At 42.9% G+C, this 26,064-nt stretch overlaps 1 protein-coding gene across 1 annotated transcript in view; it reads right to left on the minus strand.

Annotated features, from left to right (window-relative positions):
- Nucleotides 1-24,321, minus strand: part of LOC142304354 (vomeronasal type-2 receptor 26-like) — a 71,585-nt gene extending 47,264 nt beyond the window's left edge. The window contains exons 1-2 of the mRNA XM_075346811.1: nucleotides 24,232-24,321; nucleotides 10,793-10,916 (exon numbers count right to left, since the gene is read on the minus strand). Coding sequence (XP_075202926.1) covers nucleotides 10,793-10,916; nucleotides 24,232-24,321 — 214 coding nt within the window. The remainder of the gene's footprint in view (nucleotides 1-10,792; nucleotides 10,917-24,231) is intronic.
- Between the last annotated feature and the right edge of the window lie 1,743 nt (nucleotides 24,322-26,064).

The raw sequence follows: 26,064 nt of genomic DNA on the forward strand, positions 1-26,064 counted from the left end.
GGTTTGTTGGTTAAGCAAAAGTAACATTTGATGAAGAAACACCATCTGTTACGGTGGGACTGGCAGATTTGGATAAGGTGGTATATACTATGTTACCGCTATATAACGAAAATTAATAAGAAAAGAAAGAGAAAGGTATATATCCCCATCAGCAGTCAGTGTCCACCGTGCTCCCAGATGGAAAAGGAGAGGTTGGCAACTGGAAGGTTAGGTGGAGGATACAGAGCTGTGTGGCTATGAAACTAATAGTTGCCTGAACCGAGTTGGACGCCACTCAGATCTGGAGACTGGGAGCCCTGTTAGCGTCACAGGGTCCACACGCCCACCCAGCCCAGGAACTCCCTGTTAACATCACAGGGGCCATTGAGTACGCTGACCGTGTGCATTGGGGCCACACCTGTGGACAGCAGGCGCATCAGCAGCAGCAGGCCTGTTAATGCCACTGGGCTGCACAAGCAGGACTGGTAAGACAGGAGCTGGTCTTAACCGTTCTGCGTTACCAACTGTGGTGGCGGCCTGCATCGATGCCCTATCCCTGCCTACCTCTGGCCTAAAGCCGCAATGGGTTCAACACATGGAGGTGTGCTCTTTCGGAGCATAATAGAAGTCAGGCTGAGCATACTCACTAGGCGAAACACTGTAGTTAGGCTGCAGCTGGGGTAAATCGGCACACGCATGCGCACTAGCTGCCTCTCCACACTTACACGTGGAGGAGAAATTGCTCTTCGGGTGTGGACTTGGAGATGCTGTCTATGAACAGAAGGAAAAGCTAAAGGAAGCCTCACTTTCTATCCCTCCGAATTATCAAATGCAGCAATGAATTCCCTGAGTTTGCTATAAAATTAGCGTAGCAAAATGTGCATGAGGGTGTCCTGCACAGGTGCTGCACATAGATTTGCACCAGTGGGACAATAATGAAATACAACAGCCAGTTCTATGATGCCACTAAATGGCAGTATTTTTTGCTATCATTATAGCTTATTAAAAACAGAGCAGGAGGGTGTCATGCAGAGGTGCTGCACATAGATTTGCACCAGTGGGGCATTAATGGAGTACAACAGCCACTTCTTGTATGCCACTAAGTTTACTCAATTTTTGGTATTATAATGTCTTAGTAAGTAACAATGAGTTTGAGTGTGCAATGCAGGCAGAAGTGCTGCAAATATCTTTGCACTAGTGGGACAATACAGAAGTCCAACAGCCACGTTTAGGATGCCACTAAGTTCACTCAGTGTTTGCTAGTATAATGGCTTAGTAACAATGAGTTTGAGTGTGCAATGCAGGTAGACGTGCTGCAAATATCTTTGCACTACTGGGACTATACAGAAGTCCAATAGCCACGTTTAGGATGCCACTTTCACTCAGTGTTTGCTAGTATAATGGTATAATGGCTTAGTTATAATGAGTTGGAGTGTGCAAAGGGCAGGAGGGTACAGTGGCAGGGTTGTGGGGCTCTGGGTAGAGGAAAGGAAGCCTGCCTTTCTATCCCTCCTAATGGGGAAATGCAGCGAGAAAATCCCTGACCTTAGCTACATAGACGCTGTCATCTTGTGTAGCTGTTAAACTCTGTTTTCAGGACCTGTCACCTATGGCTCTGACCCTGCCGGTATGAGCCCTTAAAAGGACTGATAGAAAGTGCTATCCCTAAGCTGTCCAGCGCTGTGTATGGAGCGTATACAGCAGTATCGGCGATAGGAGCTGCGCCAGTGATGTCTGACACCAAGGACACCAAGGACGCAGAAGGCAGATAATGGCGTGCTGGAGGAAAATGTCCGTTTTTATAATGCAGGGACATGTGACATGGACATCCTATCACACATGCCGTTGCTTCTCTGGCTAAAAGTCCACTTAGCTGTGTGTGTGTCTGGGATTGGCTGACATGCTGTCCCGCCCCACTACACGCGCGCACTTAGGGAAGGAAGACAAGGAAAAAAAAAAAAATGGCGATCGCCATTATACATAGAGCAGTGATCTGATTGCACTGTTCCCGCACACTATACACTGAAATGTCATAATAGTGTGAGTCACAGAGTGATTTACACTATTACAGCGGAAAGCCAGCTAGGAATTAGCTGTTTTTTTTGCTGCTAGAACCGTTCTCGAACGTATCTAGAACTATCGAGCTTTAGCAAAAAAGCTCGAGTTCTAGTTCGATCTAGAACAGCCCCCAAAATCACTCGAGCCACGAACTGGAGAACCTCGAACCGCGAACCGCGCTCAACTCTACTGACTAGACAACTATACCGACAACTACAGCAGCCGCACCCCACTCTCTATACTGTGTTTGCCATTCACAATATTTTGGAGCCTAGTAAAATAAAATAAAAAATCTACAAAAAAAGAATGTAAAAAAATGAAAACAAAACTAAATTAATAAAGTGCTGGCTACCTCCTCCTCCTCTTCCACCTACACATCCACAGCCACTTCTACCTTCTTTTGATCTCCGCCTCCTGGTTTAATTTTTTCCTGTTGTTTTAAAGGGGTTCTGGTAGCTCTCTAGGTCAACTGTGAAAACAAGCTCTGCAGGGGTCTTTTTGAGATGTGTTGCTCTGTGTGGGAACTCTAACAATCATGGCTGTGTGGGTCAAATGGAAAAAAAAATATGTAGGACCTTTTTGAGAATTGTTGCTCTGTAAGGGAGCTCTAGCAATCTTGGCTGAGTGGGTCAACTTCGAAAACTGGCTCTATAAGGGCCTTTTTGAAAATTGTTTCTCTGTGGGGGAATTCTGCCAATCTTGTGTGTCCGGGTGAATTTTGCAACAAGCTATGCAGAGGCCTTTTTAGAATTTTTGGTCTCTGGTGGAATTCTAAGAATCTTGGTTGTGTGGGTCAGCAATGAAAACTGGCTATGTAGAAGCCTTTTTGAGAATTTTGCTCTGTGGCGGAACTAGCAATCTTAGCTGCGTCGGTCAACTCTAAAAACAGGCTCTATGGGGAAACTTTAACAGCTTTGGCTGTTTGGATCAACTGGGAAAACGGGCTATATAGGGGCCTTTTTGAGAATTTTTGCTCTTTGAGGAAATCTTTCAATCAGTCTCTGTGGGTTGCAGACTGAAAATGTTTAGTTTGTTCATTCACTTCCTATTTAAGCATGATTGCCAAGGTGACAGAACCCATTGAAATCACTTCCTTATCCACATTTGGTTGCAGAGAATTTGTCCTTCTTTTTCCCCATTTTATTTTCTTTTGCAGTCCCCTAGCCCTTACTACAACCATTTATCAACCATTTTACAGCACAGAAGTTCAGATCTCCATTAACTTATATGTTCAGTGTCCGGGCTCAAGTTTGGGTCAGGTTCAAGGAACAAACTAAAATGTTAACTAAAGTAAGGCCAAACCTGGTGAAATAAAACATCACAGGTCTGCTCATCACTAACCACCAGGATATAAAATAGCAGCAACAAATGCCCCATTATTGGTGTAGCAGTCACATATGTCAAATCATACTAATAAAACACATGCAAAAAAATGGGTAGTACTTTTTGTGACATGTACGCTTTGTGAAGCAGCTCAGTGCAAGCAGTCGACTTGTATATATCTGGAGAAACTTTGTTGTTTCTGCAGTTCCACTGCCACTCTGGAGATAAGTTATTTGTCTTCTTTAGAGCTTAGTGGTGTTGACTAAGCACTCATCCCTTCCGTCCCTACCTAGGGCCTAGATCAGGGTCAGCCAAGGGTCAGGTATCCAGCTCAGTTCAAAGGTGCAGAACCTATCTAGGGTGTGAGGGGACCCTGGACCCAGCAGTTGTCTTGGTCAGGACTCAAAATCTCTCTCTTCCCTAGACACAGGGTCTCCCTTCCCTTTCACCCCTTGCAGGGTACTTCCAAATACCTAGCATGGCAGTGACATATTTCCTTTAAATGTTTTCAATTGTTTTTTACTTCTATGTTGCATGTTTCTCACAGTTCTCTGCTTCCTAAAAAGGACAAAAATACAAATAATAATGACAACAGGCCAATTTACTGGTGTTGCGTGTGGGTACAGCAAAATAATAGGTGTGCAAAAAAGTAGTACTGTTTGTGTCACGCAAACTTTGAGAGCCAGTCATAGGGAGCAATTATTTTTTGTAATATTGATTCTTATGTAAACATGAATGCAAAAAAGAGTGAAATGAAATTGCAGCAGCAGCGCTTTCCCCACATTGGTCAGGAAAGCAGCAGCAGTGGCTCTCCTGTACGTCTCCTCCTATCACTTATATCTGTTTCTTCTCTTTTCCTCACCAGTCTCCTCCTGGGCTGTCTCACACGATCTGTACAGTTTCTTTAGTGTTTATGGCTTTCTCTTCCTATTAATTGATAAGCTGGGAGCTGTGACATCTTCTGACTATTCAGATACAACACATAATGGCTCCTACATTCCCTGCCTCTGCTTTTAAACTGGATATGATAGTTTGGATTGGTTGTGCTATATCAAGTGCATGTAGTTGCAAGTTGCTGAATTTATGAGGATCAGCAAAATCCTAAAGATTCAAAAAAGTTCAGTTTGTATAAATTCAGTTTGCTCAGTTTGCTTTTCAGTTGATGGAAATTCTTGCTTGAAATTTGCTGGAGTTTGTAGCTGCACAAGTTGCATGTTATGTTTGTATAATGCGGTTGGTAGTGTCTTGATCTACGTCTTGTGCTGGACTGGACTACAACACTATTGGACCTGCTGCACGCTCATTTGTTGGGATTGTGCAGCAGACATGGGTAGATATGAACTGTGGGTGCAGTGAACTGACCAGAAAAATAGTTTTATCCTATTATGTGATACTGTGCTTCTGAGCTGTGTATCTAATGTGTGATACTGTAGGTTGATCTGTGTATCTAATCCTATTCTGTGTGGTACAGTATCGATGAACACTATTTAAAGGGAAATTGTTATGAGAAAAAAATTGTATTGAACTTGCAACATAATGAAAATCTCTAGATTCTCTCTATATGTGTCTTACAGAAGGTAGAATGTGAAGGTATCTTCCTTGTGCAATCGCTCTGCAGTGCCGGCGGCAGTCACCGCTCCACACAGTGCTAGTGCTGAAATCATGCACACCGGTCCTTGGTGATGTCCGGCTCTGCAGCTTATGGATGTGGACAAAAGAAGAGAAAAAGAGGCCTACACAGTCCAAAAGATGTAATGCAACAATGTATTTGTTATTATATATTACAATGCATAAATATTTAGAGCAAAACGTTGGTGGTACAAAATTAGCCAGTGGCGAGCAATATTTCTAAAAAACTGATAAGTATGCCAAAAAACAGACATCAATATATACAAAAAATGACATTAGTTCGATAAACAATATAGACTGGAGGAAAGGCTGTGAAACAATGTTCACAATGTGCCATCTCAGAACATGATCAGGTGCTTAATCTACATAATCCACATGAAAAACAAGATAATTACCTAAAACTCATGCAATAGCACTAGCACTAGCATATGGTGTTACAAGATGGAACGTAACAGCCAGAAATTACTGATTAGAAGCAATATAGCAAATACACTGTGAGTAGGGAATCACAGGAGCTATTACCTGAGCAGCTGAGCAGCAGGGATACAAGCAGAAAACAGCCCGATGGCCGTTTCAAAAACCTTCGTCAAGGTTCTGTTGCCATCAAAATGCATGTTGGTGCCTGTTCACATACAGCCACCGCCTCCTGTTCCATAGGCATTAATACTTAAGCACCACCTGCCTGGGGCTGTTCCGCCCTTCATCCATGTCTGCTGGTCTGACACTGTGGGGGCTAGTTCAGACATTGTGCTAGTGGCAGGCACCTGGACTGCCTCTCTACTCGCAGTTGTCAGCCCTAGCAGCATGGGAGCGGTTCTGACACTTCTCAGGTAGGTGGTGTTCCTATATGGTCCTGCACATCACACGAGACCACATGGTACGCATGTATATTATATACTGTAGTGTAGGGACCCCCCTTATATAGATTTGCCGTGACGGGGCAGGGGGGCTCAAATCATTGATCAATTATTTGCTAACAATCTCATTGAATTGATACAGTAGGAATGAATTTGTGAATGTTACACTTTTTATTTTGTCATAATTGCATCCCACTCATAAGCAGTGCTGGCTCCCCCCCATTTTTTCGTCAAGGGGCGGTACCAAGGTGAGAGAACACGGGGTTTATAACTGATCAGTAGCCAATAAGGGGGGGATTGTATTTTGACGTTCACGCTACCATGACACCATGGGACGCCGCGCGGCGGCCGCGTCAGAGACACGTGACTGAGGGATGACTCATAATCACATGACCCATATAGATGCGACAGGCCAGGCCGCAGCCCACAGTCATAGCGATACGAACGTGCAGCAATATACCACTGATATAATACCGTTATAGCATAATGGCACATATCAAATAACAAGGCTGCATTTGCATCAATAATAAGATACTTTATAAATATATTTTATAACCCCAACAACCTGCATATGGAAGTCAATAGACAATATATATAGTACAACGATACACTTTTTGGGAGTTCACAAAAAACATGCACAATACATGTAAACACATATATATCAATATTGATATCATATCAGTTAATAAGAAGTGTCTATGATAAACAAAAAATGAAAAAATTGATATCAAATTACAATCAAAATATTTAGAAAAATAGAGACACTGAAGCACAAGACATATTGCAAAACCAGAGGTACATGCAACAATATACTGTATATGTGACTGTATACAAGAATACAAGCGTACTCCAAAAAAGACCTAAGGTGATCATTATACATAATAAAGATATATTTCTGAAACATGTGCCATCTATCTAGATCTAGAACATTAAACTACAGCCATAGGTGTATAAACAATTCACTGGAGCACATGAGGATGAAAAGTTTGGCGGAGCATAAAAGTCCACACGCACATTGAAAAAACGTAGTGAAAGAAAATCTAAAAGGAGAATAAATATAAAAAAATTAGAACTCTCAAAACTAAAAACATCCTAAAAAGGAGGAAAAACTATTATTCTCATTGAGGCCTGATGGATGTGTCATATCAAGCGACCATATCCACCTGGCCTCAAATTGAGCCAAACGCACACTGACAGCACCACCCCTTGCATCAACATTCAACATGTCAATGCCCTTAACTTTAAGACCCTTAGCATCTGAGTTATGATGTAATTTAAAATGTCTCGGAAGTCTCTTTAGGGTGGATGTGTCCTCAACAGTGGCTGCTGCCATGATTCCCAACACATGCTCCCTGACTCATATTTTGAGTTGTCGGGGGGTCAACCCGACATAAATTTTCCCGCAAGGGCAGGTAGCATGATATATGACCGCACAGCTTGTGCAGGTAATACGTTGTTTAATCAAAAAAGTATTTTGATTGGACGAATCACAAAAAGAGTCAGAGCACACTATGTTGGGACAGGCGACGCACCTACCGCAGGGAACACACCCAACCGAAACCGATGGTAATTTTTGGCCAAACATAGTCCGGCCTGAAAAGACTGATACTGAGAATGTATAAGGTGATCATATAAATTTTTAGATCTCCTAATACCAATCAGTGGTCTAATAGGCAAGATTTTACATAGGGTGGGATCTGCCCTGAGGATTGACCATGATTTGGACAGACAATCTCTCATAGCAGGAAACTGAGAATGGTATTGTGTGACGAACCTAACCGACTCATCACACTGCAGCTTCCTTTTAGGGTACAGCAATTGGTGACGTTTACCATACCTCGCACAATGGTAGGCAAGCTTGATTGACCGGTTGCTATATCCACGATCTTTAAACATTGCATCAACTTTTTAGCTTGGATTTCAAAATCAGTAAACTCTGTGGATCCTTAAAAATTGTCCGACTTGAACCGCTCTAATCAGATGATCAGGATGCGATGAGGAGGCATGAAGAAATGCGTTGACAGCCGTTGGTTTGGGAATAAATCAGTTTGTATAAATCCCGAAGCATCACGCTTCAGGACCACATCGAGAAAGTCAATCCTGTCATGGTCGAACGAATAAGTTAAATGAATATTACGATCATTATTATTAATAACAGAAAAAAACTCCTGCAACAATATAGAAGACCACTGCCAGATCAAAAAAATGTCGTCAATGTACCATGCCTAAAAGGGGACACGGTCCATTGACGACAGTTGATCTGACAGGAGGAGGTCCCTCTCCCACAGCCCCAGGAACAGGTTGGCATACGAGGGCGCGAAAGCCGCACCCATCGCTGTACCCTGGAGCTGCAGGTAAAAGGACCCCTTAAAAAGAAAAAAATTATGTGTTAAAGAAAATTTAAGAAGTACCATGACAAGACTGACCATCTGCGATGATAAATTAGACATATTCATAAAATACCGCAAGGCCATCAACCCATCAGAGTGACGTATATTAGTGTACAATGATTCCACATCTGCACAGACCAGCAATGTGTCGTCCTCAAGATGCATTCCATCAACTCGTTTGAGTAAATCACACGTGTCCTTCAAAAAAGACGGGAGGGTCTGGACAAGAGGTTGGAGGATGGACTCTATCCACTTTTTAACATTTTCAAGGAAGTTGCCACAGCCGGATATAATGGGCCTACCAGGAGGAACAGAACTATTTTTATGTACCTTGGGAAGAAGATACATGGTTGCTACAGATGCCTCATGGACTTGCAGTGCTGAAGCCAGGTCACTGGTGACAACACCGGCATCTTTTAATATTTTCTTAAATAAAGCTGAGAAGCTAGACAGAGGATTGTATGTTAGTTTTTTTTATAACACTCTGTATTGGATAGTTGGCGAAACACCTCCTTCTCGTACATTTCGGATGGCCAGATGACGATGTTGCCACCTTTGTTAGCCGGCTTCAGTACTACATTAGATAATTTCTTTAGTTCATGTAATCTGGTTCATTCATCCCGGGAGAGATTATCATCCCTTGATGTCACATTAGTGGCAATCTCCTTGAAATTTTCGGAAACAATCTGAACAAAGAGTTCAATATTTGAACACGATGAAAAAGATGGAAACTTTTTGGAACATGGTCTGATGGAGGGTGGGATCTTACCTTCTCCACTAATCGAACTTTCAGCAGATAATTCCTCCAAAATTCTTAAAGCCTCCTGTTCTTGTGCTGAAGGAAACATAGAATGTAACGTATCATCAAAGAAGTATTTCTTAAAAATTAAAAAACGGGCAAAGATATGGAGATCCTTAGTGGCAAAAAAGGGGTCAAATCTCACCACAAGGGAGAATGATAGTCCCCTTTCTAATAGGGATTTATCTGCTGAAGTCAATTTATATGTGCTCAAATTTATTACTTTATTAGCACCTCCATGTTGTTTAGGGGGACAAGAAGGTGTACGGTAATACCAAGAATATCCGGCTCCACGTCCACCACCAAAAGACGCTCCAGAACGTGTCTGTGATATAGAAGATGTATCCGATTGATCACTGGTGGAATTTACTGAAGAGTATGAGGAAGATCTTGCCAAATTATTGTGTGCAGAGGATGGTCTGCGCCAAAAATACACCATATTTGTTGCAAAATCTCGCTGATCGCGATTAAACTTCTTAGACTGATTCTCCTGAATCTTCTTCACAGATGAATCCAATCTCGTATCCAAATTCCTCTCGAAGTTTTTGAATTTATGCTCTGAACATTTACTTCTAAGTACAACTTGTTCACTCTCCAATTCTTTATAGAGTTTGGAGATTTGATCAGTGTTATATTTAATCAGGAGATGCATCAAGGTAGATGAACAAGAATGACATGCCTCCTCCCATTTCTTAATGAATTCATCATCCTTCACAATGAAAGTAGGAGTAACGCGAACGCGGAGTCCGCGTAGTTTGAGTTGTTTACTAAATACCTCTCTAATAGAGCTCTGCTCCACCATAGACGTGTGCGTTTTAACAAATGAAACTTAATATTTGAGAACAGTTCCTCAATTTGTTGTTCACTGCGGACTTGTTTGCTGCGGATTGGCCTGTCGCGTCTATATGGGTCATGTGATTATGAGTCATCACTCAGTCATGTGTCTCTGACACAGCCGCCGCTCGGCGTCCCACGGTGTCATGGTAGCGTGAACGTCACAATACAATCCCCCCTGATTGGCTACTGATCAGTTATAAACCCCGTGTTCTCTCACCTTGGCACCGCCCCTTGATGAAGGTTTTCGAAACAGCCGTCGGGCTGTTTTCTGCTTGTATCCCTGCTTCTCAGCTGTTCAGGTAATAGCTCCTGTGGTTCCCTACTCACAGTGTATTTGCTATATTGCTTCTAATCAGTAATTTCTGGCTGTTATCTTGTAACACCATATGCTAGTGCTAGTGCTATTGCACGAGTTTTAGGTAATTATCTTGTTTTTCATGTGGATCATGTAGATTAAGCACCTGATCATGTTCTGAGATGGCACATTGTGAACATTGTTTCACAGCCTTTCCTCCAGTCTATATTGTTTATTAATCTAATGTCATTTTTTGTATATATTGATGACTGGTTTTTAGCATGATACTTAGCAGTTTTTTAGAAATATTGCTCGCCACTGGTTAATTTTGTACCACCAACTTTTTGCTCTAAATATTTATGCATTGTAATATATAATAACAAATAATTTTTTGCATTACATCTTTGGACTGTGTTCGCATCTTTTTCTCTTCTTTTGTCTGCTTTCTAGCGAATGTCCATAATTATATGAATAAGTGATCCATGTATTATTGTAATGGAATATAAAGCAACATGAATTTTCCACTGCATTTAATATTGAGCATATGGATGTGGATGATGTTGAGTCTGAGTCAGTTTCTTATGCGGGTGACGGATGCCACTTACAATCCTCTCACTGTACATACCGGTGATATTGGATATCTCTCCTTCTGGACATGGGATGCAGTCATAGCAGCAGGTATGGATTGTCTCTCTCGCCTTTTTCCAGCTTCCAGGTAAGCATTGATCTGAGCATCGGGATACTGGGATCTGAAAAAAGGATAATAAACTTAACTGGAATGAAAAATAAATGAAGAAATTTTGAGATCCCAATGAATTCAAACAATTTGTGATTTGTTTCATGCAATGCTCAAAAAAAAATTCTAAAGATTGCATTATCCCGAGAAAGCTGAAATTACTTCAAGTGCAACCACATTGGTTTTGCTGTAATGCCTTGAAGCTGTGATATCACATGGTGTAGCTCAGCCAATAAGGGGGGTTGTCATAGCCAGTGTAGCCAGTATAAAAGCTGAGGCCAAGAGTGCAGCAGATTTAGAGAAGGGATTAAGAATAGTGAGAGAACATCAGAGCTCAGCAATAAAGACTGAAATACAAAGTCTGAAAACATTGTATCACTAGTCAGTATAATGTTCCATAACTGCATCACTGAAGAAGATGGAAATGGTAGTCTGGAAAATACAGCAATTCTAATGTTAGGTGGCGGAGAAATAAAATGTGCAGCAGAAGCAGAGCCGCTCTCAGTAGGATTTATCAATGAGATGGTTTACTTTACATTTACAGTTTATTACTTTATTCTTAATGTACTAGAAATCAGCTGCAAACCACAGAAAGAACAAATCTGAAATCTGTCACAGAAGGTGTGTCGCTTAAAATGCCCATCCATACATGCTGGAACAGCAATACTGCACGCTGGTGTAGGGGCTGGATTATTCTAGTTTAGCAATTTTTGGACATAGGGTTAAACTTTGCTGAAAAGTTAGAAAGAAAATGTTAGAAACATGTAGACATTTAAAGGGGTTTTCCAAAAACAAAAGTCATTTTACTTAATAGATTTTGGAATTATAATAATTTCCACATTTGGATGTGTTTAATAAAATGTTCTTGTGCTGAGATAATCTCATATATGTGCCCCTGCTGTGTACTGTGTAATGGCTGTGTCTGACCGTACAGGACATGGTCTGATCACACCACAGCTCCTGGGCCGGGGAAGATGGAAAAAGCATACAGACATTATTGTACAGGATCACATATTATGAGGGACTAAGCATGAAGGCACATTGTGAACTGAAACGCGTTGTCTGTTACTGACCTGTATACGTGTAGCTGCTTGCTGACAATGTGTATTGTGGCTAACTTTTAAAGAAACTATATTAAAAGTTATATTTTATTAAAAATGAAAGAAGTCATCTTGCCTGAATAATCTCAAGTGACTAGCTGGATTCAATCCCTTGTTCACCTTTCAAATTCACCATACATTTTTGTATTATTGGCATTCAGTGCGCTCTGCTTTCTACATATATACCATCTTGGTATTATGTCCCCAATCTGGTGTATATGTTCCCCAGCATGCCTGGTATATATGTCTCTTGCTGTTCTGTCCCCACTTAAAGGCGATTGAAGGTGCGAAGTTGTGAGATTTTGTGAGAACCTTACCTTCGTTTTTCCTATAGGTGAGGCAGACAGGACGAGAGCGCACCAAGTTAAACATGCACATGCTGAGATGAAACAATGGTGTTTTTTTTTCTCCAAAGGTTAGGACATGCAGAGTACAGTAGTCCAAGTACCTGGCATTGTGGTTCTCTTGTGATGCTTGTTTCTGGAGTCACTAAGGTTAGAAGACTTTGCTTCTAGCAGCTCCAATAAGGGATGTGATCCTCACAAAAACTCTGGCTGGAACTGAATATCCCAGGAAGTGAGGTAAGAGGATCAGCAGACACTCCCATGGGCTGGATAAAAGAAACAGAGGAGCCGAAAGGTCTGACCAGTAGATGGCAGCAGAGACAATCATGAAAACATTAAATAACAATTTTAATTAAAACAATTAGGAACAGCACACTCCCCGTCTGAAATTCACTTTGGGGATTTCACTATTGAGTCCATAATACAACCTGAAAGGAAAGGCATGTTAAATGCAAAAACAAGCTCAATTGATTCCAAAACAAGAAAGATGGCTCAAAGTTCAGGTCCAGTAGCGTTCATCCCGTAGGGACGCTCTCTATGGGCAACAGCAGAACAAGTTCGTGGATTGGCCTTGTAAAGGTCTTCATCTCACCTTTCCTGAGGCTATTTGAAGCAATTTTGTGTAACCTAGGTTTTGCCTGGGACAGCATGCCTTGAGTCCTTTTGAGCAAATCAATGGCTTCTTCCTCAGTGGGTAGTGATTTGAGCCCATCATCTACATAAAAGTCTTTCTCAACAAAGTCTCTAGCATCTGTTCCATACTCAGACTCTCCCTCTAATGCAGTTCTCCAGAGGCCATAGGTTGCAACTGCGGGTGAAGGGCTGTTTCCAAACACGTGGACCCTCATACGATATTCCACCATCTCTTTATTGGTGTCATTGTCCTTGTACCACAGAAATCTGAGGACGTTCCGGTGGTCCTCTCTGACTAGGAAACAGTGGAACATCTGTTCAATATCGGCAGTGATGGCGACAAGCTCTTTTCTGAACCTCAGCAAAACTCCTACCAAGTTGTTAGGTTAGGACCAGTGAGGAGAACATCGTTAAGGGATACACCTTCATGTTTGGCGCTGGAGTCGAAGACAACCCTGATTTGATTCGGTTTTCGTGGGTGCTATACACCGAATGAAGGTAGATACCAGCACTCTTCGTTCTTCTTCAAGAATGGAGCAGGTTCTGCGTGGTTGTTGCGGAATATTTTGTCCATAAAGGCAACAATATGTTCTCTCATTTCAGGTTTGCTGTTCATAGAACGCTGAAGAGAGTTAAATCTGGTCTGAGCTTGAGCTCGGTTGTTTGGGAGTCTTACCCTGGTAGATTGGAAGGGTAATGGAGAGACCCAGTGGTTGGTTTTGTCTTTAGAAAACTCACAGTCCATTATTCCGATGAATTCTATGTCCTCTACTGACAAGGCTACTTTATCATCGTCCTTGGTTGTGAGAAAGACTGATCTTCCCAAGTTGTCGATATGCAGAGAAGAAGCGATGTCAGGTAGCTGTATTGTGTCTGGAGACTTCTCTTTCACTCCATAGTGATGAGGACATGGCTGTAGGCAGGTTGTGCGCCCATCTCCATGCACGTAAGTCTTGAAGGAATCAATTTCTGATCGATCAACGCACACATTTCCTATGACTACCCATCCCAAGTCCAGTCTCTGGGCATATGGTGCATAGTCAGGCCCATTACACTGGTGTTGCACCTTGTGTACCCTTAGATTGTCTCTGCCGAGCAGGAGTATAATCTCTGCGTTATTGTCCAGAGGTGGGATAACACTAGCGAGGTGTCTTAGGTGTGGTTGATAAAATGCAGCTTCTGGGGTAGGAATTTCATTCCTGTGGCTGGGTATTTGGTCACATTCAATGAGCGTTGGTTGTAGCTGCCGAAGTGTTGAACTCTAGAAAGTCGAGGCTGGGGTCGTTCCTCATCTGGGCCTGCTCGTCGATGAACTTGCAGAAGTGAATAAATGGGGGAAAGGTGACATCATACACTCTTTTGTACCTTGAGACTGACGTTGCCCATTTCTCCTGCAGACTGTATGGCAGCTTCACCATGATTGGGTTCACTCCATGGGCTGTATCCAGGTAGCACAGCCCAGACAGACGAGGATCTCTTTTGGCGAGCTCCAGCTCCATGAGCAGATCAGTTAGGTCTTGAAGCTTGTGGACTTCTTTAAGGTTGATCTTTGGGATGTCCTGCAGTCTCTTGAATAGGGCTTTCTCTATTGCTTCTGCGGTGCCAAAGGTGCGTTCCAGTCTTTGCCATGCAGCAGCGAGACCTGCTTCTTCTTGTCCCACATAGACGGTTCTGAGGCTCTTGATACGGTTTGTAGAGCCTGGGCTCAACCACTTGATCAGGAGGTCGAGCTCCTGTTCTGCAGTTAAGTTGAGATTGGCGATGGCTGCCTAGAAAGTTGCTTTCCAGGCCCTGTAGCTCTCTGCACGATCATCGAATTTCGTGAGACTAGTGTTGATTAGCTCTCTGCTCACCATGAACCTGGCAAACTCAGACATATCTGATTTCTCACCACTTGTTGTCACGACGATTTGTGATGCCCCTGGGGCGTATGGGCTGCCTGGCGTGAATGGATGAGATGTTCCCGGGTAGAATGACGTTGCTGCAGGGTTGAGCTGTGGTTTAGCCTCAGTAGATTCTGATGACCGCTGCTTGAGCTGTGGAAGTGGGTCAGGAAACACTTGGTTGCCATCTTGCCGTGGTGACTGTGTTTGACAGGGCACCTTTTGGTGACTGTTATTAATTTGCTCGGGTGCTTTAGATGGTACTGGCACTGGTAGAGGTAAGTTGGAGGGTTCGATGTTGTCGGCTTGGACGGTACTGCAAACCGGGGTTGCTACAGGTAACTGATTCAGTACATAGTCTCTTGTGCGATCAACTAGATTGTCTGCTTCCAGTGGTGGCGAGTGAGCTGGATCAGGAACTTGGATCAATGCTTGCTCAAGTAGTCTCACTTTAATTAGTGCATCTTCCTCTTCCATCTGTGATCGAAGCATCTTTATCCGAGCCTCAGCTTCTGCCCTTTTGGCTTCTGCTTTAGCAGCTTCTGCTTTTGCAAGGGCTTCTGCTTTAGTGGCTTCTGCTCTTGCAAGGGCTTCTGCTTCTGCCTTTTTTGCTTCTTCTTTAGCGGCTTCTGCTCTTGCAAGGGCTTCTGCTTCTTCCTGTTTGGCTTCTTCTTTAGCGGCTTCTGCTTTTGCAAGGGCTTCTGCTTTAGTCGCTTTTGCTCTTGCAAGGGCTTCTGCTTCTGCCTTTTTGGCTTCTTCTTTAGTGGCTTCTGCTTTTGCAAGGGCTTCTGCTTTAGCGGCTTCTGCTCTTGCAAGGGCTTCTGCTTCTGCCCTTTTGGCTTCTGCTTTAGCGGCTTCTGCTCTTGCAAGGGCTTCTGCTTCTGCCCTTTTGGCTTCTTCCTCTACTTCTCTTTCTGTGAAGGAACGTCTCACCTTGGATTCCTCTGCTCTTATGCGGGCCTCTAGTATTTTGTCGCTCAGTGCTGAGCTTCTTGAGGATGATGACCTGGATGATCGGGAGGAACGTCTAGATGAGGTTGATCGGTGTGATCTTGTTTCTTGCTGGTGAGAGCTATGGTGTTCGGCCTTGTCTATAGCATCTTGCACATTGACATCTCTTTCCTTGTCCACCTCTTCTGCCTTGCTCAGGTCTGAAAGAGCTTCATCAATTTTAGAGTCTTTTAGAAAGGTAATGTACCTTGTTGACAGTCTTTTGTATCTTTCATAAGCTGTGTTCAGCCGTTCCAGAGCGGCTTGTAAGCATGCGGCATCGCTTGATGAGGATTCAAGTCTTGACATGTAATAGGTGACTCGTTCCCACTGTTCTTCCAGGTGTTCACATAGCTAATCTTTCATAGTGTGATAGTTTTCAGTGGCCTTTATCGTGGGTCTGGAAGAACGCTTCAGTCGGACAACTTGGTCTGCTGAAAGCGCGGGATCTGCCTTCTGGGCTTCATAATGGACAGTATCAGATTGTATTTGCTCTGTTTCAGCAGTGGGGAACTTTTTCGGCCATTTTGATTTAAGGTGCACTGTCTCTTTAAGAAACTTGACTTTTGAATACGGGTCCGAAAATTGTTGTGCAGCTCTGCAAGGACTCCCTGATGAGATTCCCAAGGTGTCTTTAGCAAAACGTGGGGTTCGCAGTCCAGCAATGTGCAGTGATGAGGTATAATGTACTGCAAGTCTATAGAAGGGGTATAGCAAGAGAGAAACAGCAGGTGCATAAACTGTCCCTTTACAATGCAAGCAGAGGTGATACAGGATGTGGCAGATAGGAGAGCTTCCCCTTAGGCTTGTCCAGGCATGCACTGTTGCAGGCAGACTAGTGCACAAGGCTTGTTGCTAGGCAGATTACAAGGGAAATTACAGGGTTCTTAGGGATCTGTAGCCGGGCTACTGAGCTGTTAAGCAGTCTTCTGACTGATTTGGGCTCTCAGGGAAGTTTTGACTTTGGGCTGTTAAGCAGTCTTCTGACTTTGGGCTGTTAAGCAGTCTTCTGACTGTTCGTTCCCCACTTAAAGGCGATTGATGCTGCGTAGTTGTGAGATGTTGTGAGAACCTTACCTTCGTTTTTTCTATAGGTGAGGCAGACAGGACCAGAGCGCTGCAAGTTAAACATGCACATGCTGAGATGAAACAATGGTGGTTTATTTTCTCCAAAGGTTAGGACATGCAGAGTACAGTAGTCCAAGTACCTGGCATTGTGATTCTCTTGTGATGCTTGTTTCTGGAGTCACTAAGGTCAGAAGTAGAGTTGAGCACGGTTCGAGGTTCGTGGTTCTCCAGTTCGCGGTTCGAGTGATTTTGGGGGCTGTTCTAGATCGAACTAGAACTCGAGCTTTTTGCTAAAGCTCGATAGTTCTAGCTACGTTCGAGAATGGTTCTAGCAGCAAAAAGCCAAGCTAATTATTAGCTGGCTTTCCGCTGTAATAGTGTAAGTCACTCTGTGACTCACACTATTATGAAATTTCAGCGTATAGTGTGCAGGAACAGCGCATTCAGATCACTGCTGCTGGGATAATGACGATCGCCATTTTTTTTTTTCCTTGCCTTCCTTCCCTAAGCACGCGCGTGTAGTGGGGCGGGCTAGCATGTCAGCCAATCCCAGACACACACACAGCTAAGTGGACTTTTAGCCAGAGAAGCAACGGCATGTGTGATAGGATGTCCATGTCACATGTCCCTGCATTATAAAAACGGGTATCTGCCCGTCCGGACGCCATTATCTCCTGCGTCTGGGTCAGTCACCGCTGGCGTAGCTTCTGTCTCCGATACTACTGTGTACGCTCTACACACAGCGCTATACAGAATAGGGATAGAAGTTTCTATTAGCCCTTGTAAGAAGATGTTACTCGATCTTAGCTCGGCTTTTCCACCAAACAACCGTGGTGCAGGGAGTGAATCTCCCAGTTTTAACTTGACAAACATGGGACGGTCTCGTCATCTTCAACAGTCTACCCGTACCAGTAGCACCGTATCTGGTGCTGGGAACAGCAATTTTATTAAATCTTTTCATAATTTTTTTAGACCATATTTTGCAAGGCCACCAGAGACAACAAGTCTGACACATAGTCAACGGCTGGAGAGGATGATACAGGAGTATCTCCAAATGAACATCGATGCCATGACTTTGCAAATGGAGCCTTCCTCATTTTGGGCTTCAAATTTTGAAAAATGGCCAGAGCTCTCCACTTACGCCTTGAAGATTTTGTCGTGTCCAGCTGCCAGTGTTGTCTCTGAATGTGTCTTCAGTGCTGCTGGGTGTGTGCTGACAGATAAGCGCACACGTCTGTCCAGTGACAATGTGGACAGACTAACGTTCATCAAAATAAACAAGTCATGGATCCACAAGGAATTTACTACCCCTGTGTCATCTTGGGGAGAGTAAATGCTTGTGGATTTTGAATGTGCTTAATGCAAATCTAGCTGTGAAGTGTACAACTGGGGCACAAGTGCTGCCACTGATGTGGTGTCTGTGTGGCCCAATATTTGGAAAAAAGGGAGACTCCACTTGGACTAACCCTTGCTTACATTGTTTTTAAAAATGATCCAAGATGAACAGAGCTGGGATCAGGAAAGACTTAGCTACCTACCCCGGTGTCATCCTGGGGATGGTTAAGGATGGCGTATTTTTGAATGTGCTTGATGCAAATCTAGCTGTGAAGTGTACAACTGGGGCACAAGTGCTGCCACTGAAGGGGTGGGTGTGTGTGAGGCTCAATTTTTGGAAAAAAGGGAGACTCCGCTTGGAGTAACCCTTGCTTACATTGTTTTTAAAAATGATCCAAGATGAACAGAGCTGGGATCAGGAAAGACTTAGCTACCTACCCCGGTGTCATCTTGGGGACGATTAAGTATGGCGTATTTTTGAATGTGCTTGATGCAAATCTACCTGTGAAGTGTTCAACTGGGGCACAGGTGCTGCCACTGAAGGGGTGGGTGTGTGTGTGGCCCAATTTTTGGAAAAAAGGGAGACTCCGCTTGGAGTAACCCTTGCTTGCTGTGTTTTTTAAAAGGAGCAAAGATGAACAAGTCATGGTTCAGCAAAGACTTTGCTACCTACCCCGGGGTCATCCTGGGGATGGTTAAGTATGGCGTATTTTTGAATGTGCTTGATGCAAATCTAGCTGTGAAGTGTACAACTGGGGCACAAGTGCTGACACTGAAGGGGTGGGTGTGTATGGGGCCCAATTTTTGGAAAAAAGGGTAACTCCGCTTGGAGTCACCTTGCGGTGTTTTACATGATTTTAGAAGGGCATGCCATGCCTATATCTGTGTCTCCTCCTCTTTTTCCTTGTCCAGCTCTTTTGTTTTCGCATGAGTATATGTCCTTGTCACTTTCCCATGTGTTTGTGTTGTGTTGTGAGTTGTTTATCACCTTTTGGACAACTTTGAGGGTGTTTTCTAGGTTTTTTTATGTGTTTGTGATTGCCTCCCATTGTTTCCTATGCGATTCGAGTGATTCGCCCAACCGGTTCGCCGAACTGAACTTGAACGAGATCACCGTTCGGCGAACCGAACTCGAGCCGAACCACGACCGGTTCGCTCATCTCTAGTCAGAAGACTTTGCTTCTAGCAGCTTCAATAAGGGATGTGATTCTCACAAAAACTCTGGCTGGAACTGAATATGCCAGGAAGTGAGGTAAGAGGATCAGCAGACACTCCCATGGGCTGGACAAAAGAAATAGAGGAGCCAAAAGGTCTGACCAGTAGATGGCAGCAGAGACAAGCATGAAAACATTAAATAACAGTTTTAATTAAAACAATTAGGAACAGCACACTTGCCCTAGTATAGCTGTTATCCATCCTGGTATATATGTCCCTCATCCTAGGCCCATCTTGGTTTTATGATCTCCATCCTAGGCCCATGCTGGTATATATTTTCACTATCCTGGTATATATGTTTCCTATGCTTGACCCCCATCCTGGTACATAGGTCTCCATCATGGGCCGATTCTTCTTTATGTTTTCCATCCTGGTATATCTGCCCCCATTCTGGTACAGCTGTCATCCATCCTGGTATATGACCCCCATCCCACTATATATGTCCGTTTCCTGGGCTTATCCATCACCCGACTTCATTGCCATCGCGCGGCTCTGTCTGTGTGCCGCGGCCTGATTTGCAATCACAAGTGAAGGACTCACCAGTGACCGCAAATCCCCTGAGTGACTGAAGTAAGCTGCGCGATAAGCGGTGCTGTCACTCAGGTGACCCGTGGCCAGCTGGAGTCGTCCACCTGTGAGCTGTAGCAGCGGGTCCCCTGAGTGACGGCACCGCTGATCACGCGACTCACTTCAGTTGCTCCGTGGAGCTCAGAGGAGCGGTGGTGTTCTACGGCCACTTCTGTCAGCTTCATGTAGCAGAGCTGGATGCATCCCGGGACCTTGTGAGTATTACGCCGGACCTGGAGGGGTATTTGGGGATTTTAATAAAGTGGTGAAAGAGGGTGTTTTTATTCGCCTTTTATTCCAAATAAAGGATTTTTTCCGGTGCATGTGTTTATTTACTTTCACTTACAGGTCAATCATGTGGGGTGTCGCATAGATGCTTGCCATGATTAACCTAGGACTTAGTGGCAGCAATGGGCTGCCATTAACTCCTTATTACCCCAATTGTCACCTCACCAGGGCAATTCGGGATGAGCCAGGTAGAGTCCCAGGACTGTCACATCTAATAAATGGGGCAATTCCAGGCACTGCTGGCTGATATTTTTAGGATAGGGGCTCCCCATAATGTGGGGCTCCCCATCCTGAGGATACCAGCCTTCAGCCGTGTTGCTTTATCTTGGCTGGTATTAAAATTTGGGGTGTACCGCATGCCGTTTTTTTTAAATTATTTATTTATTTTACTGCACTACATAGACCCACCCATCGGCGGCTGTGATTGGTTGCAGTTGGTTGCTGTCACTCAGCGTGGGGGCATGTCTGACTGCAACCAATCATAGGCACCGGTGGGCGGGGGAAGCAGGGAATACGAGATGGAATAATGAGTGGCCGGCATTTTCAAAATCTGTAGAAGCCACCAGAGCAGTGTGACAGCCGTGCAGTGCCGCGCCGGTGATCGGTCAGTGATCGGTGAGTATGAGAGAGGGGGGGAGATGGAGAGACAGACAGACAGAGAGAGAGACCAAAAGCCCTGCATTCTGTTTTTCAAAAATGCGATTTATAGAGCTGCTAGCAGCTACTGGACACTGTGTTCAGCCCTTACAAGGACAATTTATTAGTTGGATCTAAGAATGCTGTCACACACACAATACAGTCTATCTACACTGCCAGCTCCCTATCACTGCGTGCTCACAAAATGGTCGCTGACTTATATAACCCCTATGACGCTGTGCAGCCAAGCCAATCACAGTAACACCACAACAAAGATGGATGCGGTGTTACTGTGAGGGCAAGCAACATCAGATGTGTTCATTGGCTGGAAAACAGGCGCCAGGAAGTCAGAAATGAAAATGAAAGTATAGGAGCGACTAAAATATTAGCCGTCGGATAGCGAATACCTCAATTACCCCATTTTCCGTCGGATACCGAATAGTGGCGAATACATTCGCTCATCCCTATTGATAACCTTTTTGAATTTGGTTTTCAGTAGCCTGAGGGGTGCCATTTTTGGAATGGTGTCACTTTGGGGTGTTTTGTGTCATGTAGACTCCTCAAAATCACATCAAATTTGATGTAGTCCCTAAAAAAGTGGCTTTGTAAGTTTTATTTTAAAAATGAGAAATTGCTCATAAACTTTGAACCCCTATAATTTCCTTATAATTTTTTTTTCCAAAATTGTGCCGATGTAAAGTAGACATGTGGGAAATGTTATTTATTAATTATTTTGTGTCATATCTCTTGCTGGTTTAAGAGCATAAAAATTCAAACTCTGAAAATTGCATAATTTTCAAAATTCTTGCCAAATTTCTGATTTTTTCACCAATAAATGCAAAATAATATTGTCCTAAATTTACCACTAACATGAAGCCCAATTTGTCACAAAAAAAACCACAATTTTAAAATCACCTGGATCCATTGAAGCATTCCATAGTTATAACCTCATAAAGTGCCACTGGTCAGAATAGCAAAAAATGGCCGTGTCATCAAGGTGAAAACAGGCTGGGGGCTGAAGTGGTTAACACTACCTTGGAGGGGGGAGGAAATATGGGGTGGAAAAATTAAGGAAAAGCTATTTTATTTTGGGAAACAAGGGGACAAGGAAGGAGAAGTGGTAAGGAGAATGTTTTTACTTATCCTATCACCTACTAATTACAGAGCACAGGTTTCTCAAAGAAGTGAGTATCTAATTAATATTGCTAATTTAACCTTACTGTAAATAACAGGAATTAATTGTAAACTAATCTAGGTATAGTATTGAAAAAAAAAGAGGGAAAGAAATAGAATGAGAAATAATGAGAAAAAAAAGTAACAACACCGGGGGGGGGGGTTTGTATGTAAGTGGAGCTGGTCCATGATCAATAATTTCTAGGGATTATTGCTTTTTATAAACAGATTCCAGCTATTCCACCTTCTATACCTTCTATGATATGAGGGGAACAAGTTATTGATTATCGCATGCCATTTTTCATAATCATGATGGATTTGTTTTCCATTTTTACAAAATGAGTTGCTTAGTTGTTAAAAAGATGTGAGTCACAACTGAGATATGAGAGGAATTTATATCTTTTAGGTCTAGTGATAACAAAGCCATCTGAGGTAAGAGTTTTATTTTAGGGTGTGTGATCTGATTTATTAGTTTTGAAACTTCTTCCCAGAGAGCTTTGACCTTTGGGCATTCCCATAGAACATGGAGTAAGGTGCCTTTTTTATTACAATTCCGCCAACACAAAGCTGACTGTCCTGCATTTATTCTGTTTAGTTTAGAGGAAGTAAAGTACCATTTTGTTAGTACTTTATAATAGGATTCATGCAAGACAGTAGAGAAGGTTGAGGAGTATGTAATTTTGAGGCTTGACTGCCAGTTTTCTACTGTGAAGCTATTTTGAAGGTCTTTTCCCCATGACAACATAAGCTGTGGGTAACTGGTTCCATATCATCATTTTTGGCATCATAAATGATTTTAGTTTTCCAGATGGTATTCATGTCGGGATTGGAGATAAGAAGGCATACGGTCTCAGGGATAGAGATATTAATGGTTAAAATTTTGTAAAGGGAAGTTCTTAAGGAAATGAGTAGAGTAAAATTCGAGTCATTAATTTTATGTCTTGTTTTTAAATCTAAGAAAGGGATGTAATCGTGGCCAGTATGTATATCACCTATACATCTGAATCTTAAGCTGTGCCAATTGGAGGGAATGTTTTCTTTAGAAATATTTGCGAGTAACTTTAGTGGATAACTTTTAATTTATTGGAATGTCGGGGTTTTTGTTTTACTTCTGCACAAATCTTTTCATGCCGTTATGGTAGAAGCCGAAGTGGAGGACTTAGGATTGAAAATATAAAGTAAAATGAGTGATTTGAGAGAATAATTTGATGCAAGTTCAAGATCTACCCAAGGTAAATAATGGTTATTCTGTATTCCATTAAGGCTCTGTTTAATGATAGCTATCTTGTAATAGCATTCTAAATTTGGCAGACTATACCCTCCTCTCATTTTTCTCTTCATTAGGATGGATTTGGAGACTCTAGGCCTCTTGTGATCCCAGACAAAGCCATTTAGAATGTTTTCGAGTTTGTTTAGATATAGCGGGGGTATAGTGAGCAGAATAGCTCTAAAAAAATAGAGTATTTTAGGTAGAATGTTCATTTTAAAAGTTAGTAATCTGCCAAGCCATGTAATATCCTTTTTGAACAGTGAGGCTGTTTCTTTACTTGTAGTTTCTAGGAGGTTTTCCATATTTAATTTCACTAAAGTATGTAGGTTGTTTGTTATTTGAATTCTCACAGAAATTATTGAGTTCTCTGCACAGGAAAAAGATGACCATTTTTCTATGGTTTGGACGGTTGAGTGATCAAGGAAGAATGGGAGAATTTTTGATTTATCTATGTTTAGTTTGTAATAGAAAATAATGGAGAATTCATGGAGTATAGATTGAGCGCTTCGGATGGAGTTTACAGGATAATACAATGAGAGAATGACATCATCCGCAAAATGGCCTATCTTGCAGTGATAATTCTTTGTTTTAATGCCCTGAATGTCCGAATCTTCTCTGATTAACACTGCCATGGATTTGATGGCCAATACAAAAAGAAACGGTGACAAGGGGCAACCCTGCCTCATACCATTCGTAATTACAAATGGTTGTGATAAGTGTCGAATACCTTGGCTGAGGGACATATATAGAGGGCCATGATAGATTTTATAATTTGGTTTGTGAAGCCGAATATAGATAGGGTGGATTCAAAGTATTGCCAGCTTACCCTATCAAAGGCCTTTTCCGCATCGAGTGCAATCAGTAAAGATGGGTTTTTCTTAGTATTAATATATGAAATGAGGTTTAACACTCTCATGACCACATCTGAGGTTTGACGTCCTTCGACGAAGCCAATCTGATCAAAATTGATACGTTTAGGAAGGATTGCTCTAAGCCTAGTGGCAGTCACTTTAGCATAAATGTTTATGTCGGTATTTGAGTGATATCGGTCTATAGTTCTTGATCAGATTAGTATCTCCTTTTGTTTTAGGGATCACTATGATGACTGCTTCAAGCATCTCTTTTGGGAAGGAACCCATCAGAGATGCGTTATTGAAGACTTCAACCAGATGAGGTGTCAATATTGCGGAAAAGGCCTTATAATATTCCACACTGAAGCCATCTGGGCCTGGGGCTTTTCCGTTTTTTAGACCAGAAATTATTTTCAATATCTCTTGTTCTGAAAAGGGTTCGCTTAGTGTTTCCAATTGGGAATGGGACAATTGCGGGAGGTTGACTTTGTTTAAAAACCCTTTAATTATGTCTTCAGTGGGTGGAGGGGTCAGGGGATCATCTTTAAGATTATAAGTTTTTTGTGTAAAACTTGGCAAATGAGTCAACTATGCCTCTCGGGTGTATGGCTAGGGAACCATCTGTCTTTTTTATTTGGTGAATATGTTTTTTGATTCTCATTTGTTTGATTCTTTTGGCCATGAGGGATGTAGGTTTATTTATTAGGGAATAGAAATTAACATTCATATTGTTGGTGAATTGTTCATACTCTAAGGATGTGGGCTTTTATATCTTATCTAAGTGATAGGATTTCCTTATGGAGTTCAGGGGATGGAGTTGGTAATTGTTGTATTATTTCTTTTCCGATAATGTCTGATTGTATCTTTTGAAGTTTTTTCTTTTGCAGCTTTTTATGGGTTGCTGGATTAAGTTACCTCTTAAAACGGCTTTATGCGCATTCTAGTGAGTAAACTGGGAGATGTCTTCAGCGATATTTTTCTTAAAATAGAGTTCAACTGTTTTTTTGGATTTTTTTTTATAATATTTAGGGGAGTAGATATGAATTATCTTTCCATAGAGGTCTGTTTTGAGTTGGAAAGCCTAATGCTAGTTAGTAGAGATGAGTGAACTGGCCGTGGTTCGGCTCGAGCTCGGTTCGCCGAACGGAGGTCTCGTTCGTGTTCGGTTCGTCGAACGTTCGACGAACCGAACTCGAACCAATAGGCTATAATGGGAGGCAATCACAAACACAGAAAAACACATTATAAATGTACACATACAGTTAATAAACATTGCCATAACACTTACCGGTCCCCGCGATCCCTCCTGCACTCTGTCTCCTGCCGCTATTCCATCCGATGATCGCTGAATCCTCCCGGTGACCGGCACTGCAGCAGTGATGCAGGACCTATTGTGACATCAAAATAGCCATGTGACCAGTCACGTGGCTATTATCTCATTGGCTACAGACTGGTCACATGACTATGACGCGTCATGTAGGACCTGCGAGTGCATCTCTCCGGTACACGGTGCACATTTGTGTATCGCCGTGTACCGGCGACATGCTGTAGCACACGGTCGACTCCCCGTTCCGTTAGGGACCGGCTGACACAGCCGGTCATTAACGGAGATCACCGTTGCCATAGCAACACAGTTAGCGGTGACGTCACCGCTAACCGCGGCTCCGGGAGCACCGTTGCTATGGTAACGCGTCTGTCAGCGTTACCGTTGTTACCGCTGACAGCCAGCAGCACTGATCACTCACGGAGTGAAGGCTGCTTACCGTGCAGCCTTCAACAAGTGAAGGCTGCACGGGAAGCAGCGTCTT

This window comes from Anomaloglossus baeobatrachus, chromosome 1, assembly GCF_048569485.1.
Source record: "Anomaloglossus baeobatrachus isolate aAnoBae1 chromosome 1, aAnoBae1.hap1, whole genome shotgun sequence".
NCBI classification, from domain to species: Eukaryota; Metazoa; Chordata; class Amphibia; order Anura; family Aromobatidae; genus Anomaloglossus; species Anomaloglossus baeobatrachus.